General features: G+C 44.3%; 1 protein-coding gene across 1 annotated transcript in view; it reads left to right on the top strand.

The window, feature by feature from the left end:
- The first annotated feature begins 923 nt into the window (after positions 1-923).
- Positions 924-8,510, top strand: part of LOC142159549 (SCO-spondin-like) — a 180,619-nt gene continuing 173,032 nt past the window's right edge. The window contains exons 1-2 of the mRNA XM_075214441.1: positions 924-979; positions 1,942-2,151. Coding sequence (XP_075070542.1) covers positions 924-979; positions 1,942-2,151 — 266 coding nt within the window. The remainder of the gene's footprint in view (positions 980-1,941; positions 2,152-8,510) is intronic.

Below are 8,510 nucleotides of genomic sequence, written 5' to 3'. Positions count from 1 at the left end.
TGCAGATCTCTAGAGAGGTCAGTAATGTAATAATCTGCAGAATATATCACTATGTATCTGTCAGGGGGTAGATGGAACAGAGCAATGTTCTGCAGATCTCTAGAGAGGTCAGTAATGTAATAATGTGCAGAATATATCACTATGTATCTGTCAGGGGGTAGATGGAACAGAGCAATGTTCTGCAGATCTCTAGAGAGGTCAGTAATGTAATAATCTGCAGAATATATCACTATGTATCTGTGAGGGGGTAGATGGAACAGAGCAATGTTCTGCAGATCTCTAGAGAGGTCAGTAATGTAATAATCTGCAGAGTATATCACTATGTATCTGTCAGGGGGTAGATGGACCAGAGCAATGTTCTGCAGATCTCTAGAGAGGTCAGTAATGTAATAATCTGCAGAAAATATCACTATGTATCTGTCAGTGGGTAGATGGAACAGAGCAATGTTCTGCAGATCTCTAGAGAGGTCAGTAATGTAATAATCTGCAGAATATATCACTATGTATCTGTCAGGGGGTAGATGGAACAGAGCAATGTTCTGCAGATCTCTAGAGAGGTCAGTAATGTAAGAATATTACAGAATATATCAGACCCAGGTAATGCCTTCTTAGGTTATCCGGTTATATCATATAAGACCATCCTGACAGGCCGTGTGGGTCTCATGCAGAGATTTGCTGCGTTACATAATGTGAGGTATTGGGCAGATATAGAAGGTTGTCTGCAGGGGACAGATTGAATTTTGGTTAAATAGAAGTAGAGCAGGAATGTTTCTCGTTGCACCATGCCATTTTGGTTGCTGTGTCTGGTGCATGAACGTGCCTCTCCCATGTTTATGTCACATATAAATAGAAATGTACGTAGTGGCCCCTGACTCCTCTCTATGTAACAGGCTTAGACCGGACAGCGCCTCCTACTGGCCGACATGATGAGGACAGCGCTGCTGCTGGTACTGTGGGTGAAGGTGACGTTCTCCAGAGGGTGAGTGCCCCTCAGTTGCCCCCTGCTGTGTGCATCCAGTGTGTGTCAGTAAGGTGAATCTAATGTCAGTAAAGTACAGTGTGTGTGTCAGTAATATACATGTTATCCGTCAGTAAAGTGTATCTAGTATGTGTCAGTTACTTTCTATGTCTCAGTAAGAAGGAGATCTGGATGTGTCAGTAAGTAGATCTGGATGTGTCAGTAAGGAGATCTGGATGTGTCAGTAAGGAGATCTGGATGTGTCAGTAAGGAGGGCTGGATGTGTCAGTAAGGAGATCTGGATCTGTCAGTAAGGAGGTCTGGATGTGTCAGTAAGGAGGTCTGCATGTGTCAGTAAGGAGGGCTGGATGTGTCAGTAAGGAGATCTGGATGTGTCAGTAAGTAGATCTGGATGTGTCAGTAAGGAGATCTGGATGTGTCAGTAAGGAGGGCTGGATGTACCAGTAAGGAGGGCTGGATGTGCCAGTAAGGAGATCTGGATGTGTCAGTAAGGAGGGCTGGATGTGTCAGTAAGGAGGGTTGGATGTGTCAGTAAGGAGATCTGGATGTGCCAGTAAGGAGATCTGGATGTGTCAGTAAGGAGGGCTGGATGTGTCAGTAAGGAGGGTTGGATGTGTCAGTAAGGAGATCTGGATGTGTCAGTAAGGAGGGCTGGATGTGTCAGTAAGGAGGGCTGGATGTGCCAGTAAGGAGATCTGGATGTGTCAGTAAGGAGGGCTGGATGTGTCAGTAAGGAGATCTGGATGTGTCAGTAAGGAGATCTGGATGTGTCAGTAAGGAGGGCTGGATGTGTCAGTAAGGAGATCTGGATGTGCCAGTAAGGAGGGCTGGATGTGTCAGTAAGGAGATCTGGATGTGTCAGTAAGTAGATCTGGATGTGTCAGTAAGGAGGTCTGAATGTGTCAGTAAGGAGATTTGGAGGTGTCAGTAAGCCCTTGTCCTCTCCCCCCTCCCTGCTGCAGCCGCTGGTGTGACCGGACCATCCAGGTGACAGAGGAAGAGGTTCTCAGCCCCCGGAGAGAGCAGTTGGCTCCGTGCTCCAGCTTATATCAGTACAGTCTGGAGGGCTGGGAGCTGGACCAGGAGCGGATGAGACAGCTCTATGGGGGAGACTCCGGCATAGCCAGATATTACTCTGAGCAGGGGGCAGCCGCCACATGCTACATGTACATGTGAGTATCTTCAGTAATGTATGTTATACTGCGTCTCAGTATCAGTAATGTATGTTATACTGTGTCTCAGTATCAGTACTGTATGTTATACTGCGTCTCAGTATCAGTAATGTATGTTATACTGTGTCTCAGATCAGTAATGTATGTTATACTGTGTCTCAGTATCAGTACTGTATGTTATACTGTGTCTCAGATCAGTAATGTATGTTATACTGTGTCTCAGTATCAGTACTTTATGTTATACTGTGTCTCAGATCAGTAATGTATGTTATACTGTGTCTCAGTATCAGTACTGTATGTTATACTGTGTCTCAGATCAGTAATGTATGTTATACTGTGTCTCAGTATCAGTACTGTATGTTATACTGTGTCTTAGTATCAGTACTGTATGTTATACTGTGTCTCAGATCAGTAATGTATGTTATACTGTGTCTCAGTATCAGTACTGTATGTTATACTGTGTCTTAGTATCAGTAATGTATGTTATACTGTGTCTCAGATCAGTAATGTATGTTATACTGTGTCTTAGTATCAGTACTGTATGTTATACTGTGTCTCAGTATCAGTACTGTATGTTATACTGTGTCTTAGTATCAGTAATATATGTTATACTGTGTCTCAGTATCAGTACTGTATGTTATACTGTGTCTCAGTATCAGTAATGTATGTTATACTGTGTCTCAGTATCAGTACTGTATGTTATACTGTGTCTCAGTATCAGTAATGTATGTTATACTGTGTCTCAGATCAGTAATGTATGTTATACTGTGTCTTAGTATCAGTACTGTATGTTATACTGTGTCTCAGTATCAATACTGTATGTTATACTGTGTCTCAGTATCAGTACTGTATGTTATACTGCGTCTCAGTATCAGTAATGTATGTTATACTGTGTCTCAGATCAGTAATGTATGTTATACTGTGTCTCAGTATCAGTACTGTATGTTATACTGTGTCTCAGTATCAATACTGTATGTTATACTGTGTCTCAGATCAGTAATGTATGTTATACTGTGTCTCAGTATCAGTACTTTATGTTATACTGTGTCTCAGATCAGTAATGTATGTTATACTGTGTCTCAGTATCAGTACTGTATGTTATACTGTGTCTCAGATCAGTAATGTATGTTATACTGTGTCTCAGTATCAGTACTGTATGTTATACTGTGTCTTAGTATCAGTAATGTATGTTATACTGTGTCTCAGTATCAATACTGTATGTTATACTGTGTCTCAGATCAGTAATGTATGTTATACTGTGTCTTAGTATCAGTACTGTATGTTATACTGTGTCTCAGTATCAGTACTGTATGTTATACTGTGTCTTAGTATCAGTAATATATGTTATACTGTGTCTCAGTATCAGTACTGTATGTTATACTGTGTCTCAGTATCAGTAATGTATGTTATACTGTGTCTCAGTATCAGTACTGTATGTTATACTGTGTCTCAGTATCAGTAATGTATGTTATACTGTGTCTTAGTATCAGTACTGTATGTTATACTGTGTCTTAGTATCAGTAATATATGTTATACTGTGTCTCAGTATCAGTACTGTATGTTATACTGTGTCTCAGTATCAGTAATGTATGTTATACTGTGTCTCAGATCAGTAATGTGTGTTATACTGTGTCTCAGATCAGTAATGTATGTTATACTGTGTCTCAGTATCAGTACTGTATGTTATACTGTGTCTCAGTATCAGTAATGTATGGTATACTGTGTCTCAGTATCAGTACTGTATGTTATACTGTGTCTCAGTATCAGTTATGTTTGTTATACTGTGTCTTAGTATCAGTACTGTATGTTATACTGTGTCTTAGTATCAGTACTGTATGTTATACTGTGTCTCAGATCAGTAATGTATGTTATACTGTGTCTCAGTATCAGTACTGTGTGTTATACTGTGTCTCAGTATTAGTACTGTATGTTATACTGTGTCTCAGTATCAGTACTGTATATTATACTGTGTCTCAGTATCAGTACTGTATGTTATATTGTGTCTCAGTATCAGTTATGTTTGTTATACTGTGTCTTAGTATCAGTACTGTATGTTATACTGTGTCTTAGTATCAGTACTGTATGTGATACTGTGTCTCAGTATAAGTACTGTATGTTATACTGTGTCTCAGTATCAGTACTGTATGTTATATTTTGTCTCAGTATCAGTAATGTATGTTATACTATGTCTCAGATCAGTACTGTATGTTATACTGTGTCTCAGTATCAATAATGTATGTTATACTGTGTCTCACTATCAGTAATATATGTTATACTGTGTCTCAGTATCAGTAATATATGTTATACTATGTCTCACTATCAGTAATGTATGTTATATTGTGTAATTACCTCTCTCCGGGCCAGTCTCTGTAATTAACTCTTCCGGGGTCAGTCTCTGTAATTACCTCTTTCCGGGCCTGTTTCTGTAATTACCTCTTCCTCGGCCAGTTTCTGTAATTACCTCTTCCCAGGCCAGTCTCTGTAATTTTCTCTTCCGGGGTCAGTCTCTGTAATTACCTCTACCCGGGCCAGTCTCAGTAATTACCTCTTCCTTGGCCAGTCTCTGTAATTACCTCTTCCTCGGCCAGTTTTTGTAATTAACTCTTCCCAGGCCAGTCTCTGTAATTATCTGTTCCATGGCCAGTTTCTGTAATTACCTCTTCCCAGGCCAGTCTCTGTAATTTCCTCTTCCGGGGCCAGTCTCTGTAATTTCCTCTTCCGGGGTCAGTCTCTGTAATTACCTCTACCCGGGCCAGTCTCAGTAATTACCTCTTCCGGGGCCAGTCTATGTAATTACCTCTTCCTTGGCCAGTCTCTGTAATTACCTCTTCCCGGGCCAGTCTCTGTAATTACCTCTTCCCGGGCCTGTCTCTGTAATTACCTCTTCCCGGGCCAGTCTCTGTAATTACCTCTACCAGCTTCAGTCTCTGTAATTACCTTTTCCCGGGCCAGTCTCTGTAATTACCTTTTCCTGGGCCAGTCTCTGTAATTACCTCTTCCCCAGCCAGTCTCTCTAATTAGCACTTCCAGGGCCAGTCTCTGTAATGACCTCTTCTTGGGCCAGTCTCTGTAATTACCTCTACCCGGGCCAGTCTCAGTAATTACCTCTTCCCGGGCCAGTCTATGTAATTACCTCTTCCCGGGCCAGTCTCTGTAATTACCTCTTCCCAGGCCAGTCTCTGTAATTACCTCTTCCCGGGCCTGTCTCTGTAATTACCTCTGCCAGGGTCAGTCTCTGTAATTACCTTTTCCTGGGCCAGTCTCTGTAATTACCTCTTCCCCAGCCAGTCTCTCTAATTAGCACTTCCCGGGTCAGTCAATCTCTGTAATTACCTTTTCCTCGACCAGTCTCTGTAATTACCTCTCTCCAGGCCAGTCTCTGTAATTATCTCTTCCGGGGTCAGTGTCTGTAATTACCTCTTCCCGCGCCTGTCTCTGTAATTTCCTCTTCCCGTCCAGTGTCGGTAATTACCTCTTCCTCGGCCAGTTTTTGTAATTAACTCTTCCCAGGCCAGTCTCTGCAATAATTTCTTTCCCGGCCTTTTTATGTAATTACCTCTTCCCAGGCCAATCTCTGTAATGACCTCTTCCCAGGCCTGTCTCTGTAATTATCTTTTCCTGGGCCAGTCTCTGTAATTACCTCTTCCCCAGCCAGTCTCTCTAATTAGCACTTCCCAGGCCAGTCTCTGTAATTACCTGTTTAATGGCCAGTTTCTGTAATTACCTCTTCCCATGCCAGTCTCTGTAATTTCCTCTTCCCAGGCCAGTCTCTGTAATTGCCTCTACCCGGGCCAGTCTCAGAAATTACCACTTCCTGGGCCAGTCTATGTAATTACCTCTTCCTCGGACAGATTTTGTAATTAACTCTTCCCAGGCCAGTCTCTGCAATTACTTCTTTCCCGGCCTTTTTCTGTAATTACCTCTTCCCAGGCCAGTTTCTATAATTACCTCTTCCATGGCCAGTTTCTGTAATTACCTCTTCCCCGGCCAGTTTCTGTAACTACCTCTTACCAGGCCAGACTCTGTAATTTCCTCTTCCGCGGTCAGTCTCTGTAATTACCTTTACCCGGGCCAGTCTCAGTAATTACCTCTTCCCGCACCTGTCTCTGTAATTACCTCTACCAGGGTCAGTCTCTGTAATTACCTTTTCCCGAGCCAGTCTCTGTAATTACCTCTTCCTGGGCCTGTCTCTGTAATTACCTCTACCAGGGTCAGTCTCTGTAATTACCTTTTCCTGGGCCAGTCTCTGTAATTAGCACTTCCCAGGCCAGTCTCTGTAATGACCTCTTCTTGGGCCAGTCTCTGTAATTACCTCTCTCCAGGCCAGTCTCTGTAATTATGTCTTCCGGGGTCAGTCTCTGTAATTTCCTCTTCCCGGGCCAGTCTCGGTAATAACCTCTTCCGGGGTCAATCTCTGTAATTACCTTTTCCTCGTCCAGTCTCTGTAATTACCTCTCTCCAGGCCAGTCTCTGTAATTATCTCTTCCGGGGTCAGTGTCTGTAATTACCTCTTCCCGCGCCTGTCTCTGTAATTACCTCTTCTGGGGTCAGTCTCTGTAATTTCCTCTTCCCGGGCCAGTGTCGGTAATTACCTCTTCCTCGGCCAGTTTTTGTAATTAACTCTTCCCAGGCCAGTCTCTGCAATTACTTCTTTCCCGGCCTTTTTATGTAATTACCTCTTCCCAGGCCAATCTCTGTAATGACCTCTTCCCAGGCCAGTCTCTGCAATTTCCTCTTCCGGGGTCAGTCTCTGTAATTACCTCTACCCGGGCCAGTCTCAATAATTACCTCTACCCGGGCCAGTCTCAATAATTACCTCTTCCAGGGCCAGTCTTAATAATTACCTCTTCCAGGGCCAGTCTATGTAATTACCTCTTCCTCGACCAGTTTTTGTAATTAACTCTTCCCAGGCCAGTCTCTGTAATTACTTCTTTCCCGGCCTTTTTCTGTAATTACCCCTTCCCAGGCCAGTTTCTGAAAATTACCTCTTCCCTGGCCAGTTTCTTTAATTACCTCTTCCCAGGCCAGTCTCTGTAATTTTCTCTTCCGGGGTCAGTCTCTGTAATTACCTCTATCCGGGCCAGTCTCAGTAATTACCTCTTCCGGGGCCAGTCTATGTAATTGCCTCTTCCCCGTCCAGTCTCTTTAATTACCTCTTCCCGGGGCCAGTCTCTGTAATTACCTCTTCCCGGGCCTGTCTCTGTAATTATCTCTACCAGGGTCAGTCTCTGTAATTACCTTTTCCCGCGCCAGTCTCTGTAATTACCTCTCTCCAAGCCAGTCTCTGTAATTACCTCTTCCCGGGGCCGTCTCTGCAATTACCTCTTCCCGGGCCAGTCTCTGTAATTACCTCTCTCCGGGCCAGTCTCTGTAATTACCTCTTCCCGGGCCTGTCTCTTCAATTACCTCTTCCCGGGCCTGCCTCTGCAATTACCTCTTCCCGGGGCCAGTCTCTGTAATTACCTCTTCCGGGGCCAGTCTCTGTAATTATCTCTTCCCGGGCCAGTCTCTGTAATTACCTCCTTCCCGGGCCAGTCTCTGTAATTACCTCTCTCCAAGCCAGTCTCTGTAATTACCTCTTCCCGGGGCCGTCTCTGCAATTACCTCTTCCCGGGCCAGTCTCTGTAATTACCTCTCTCCGGGCCTATCTCTTCAATTACCTCTTCCCGGGGCCAGTCTCTGTAATTACCTCTTCCCGGGCCTGTCTCTGTAATTATCTCTACCAGGGTCAGTCTCTGCAATTACCTCTTCCCGGGCCAGTCTCTGTAATTACCTCTTCCCGGGCCAGTCTCTGTAATTATCTCTTCCCGGGCCAGTCTCTGTAATTACCTCCTTCCCGGCCAGTCTCTGTAATTACCTCTCTCCAAGCCAGTCTCTGTAATTACCTCTTCCCGGGGCTGTCTCTGCAATTACCTCTTCCCGGGCCAGTCTCTGTAATTACCTCTCTCCGGGACAGTCTCTGTAATTACCTCTTCCCGGGCCTGTCTCTTCAATTACCTCTTCCCGGGCCTGTCTCTGTAATTACCTCTCTCCGGGCCAGTCTCTGCAATTACCTCTTCCCGGGCCAGTCTCTGTAATTACCTCTCTCCGGGCCAGTCTCTGCAATTACCTCTTCCCGGGCCAGTCTCTGTAATTACCTCTCTCCGGGCCAGTCTCTGTAATTACCTCTTCCCGGGCCTGTCTCTTCAATTACCTCTTCCCGGGCCAGTCTCTGTGATTACTTTTTTCTGGGCCAGTCTCTGTAATTACCTCTTCCCGGGCCTGTCTCTGTAATTACCTCCTTCCCGGCCAGTCTCTGTGATTACCTCTTTCCGGGCCAGTCTCTGTAATTACTTCTTCCCTGGCCAGTCTCTGTAATT

Source organism: Mixophyes fleayi, chromosome 5, assembly GCF_038048845.1.
Source record: "Mixophyes fleayi isolate aMixFle1 chromosome 5, aMixFle1.hap1, whole genome shotgun sequence".
NCBI lineage: Eukaryota > Metazoa > Chordata > Amphibia > Anura > Limnodynastidae > Mixophyes > Mixophyes fleayi.
Note: the sequence above shows the minus strand (reverse complement) of the source record. Positions and strands in the feature narration are given on the sequence as shown.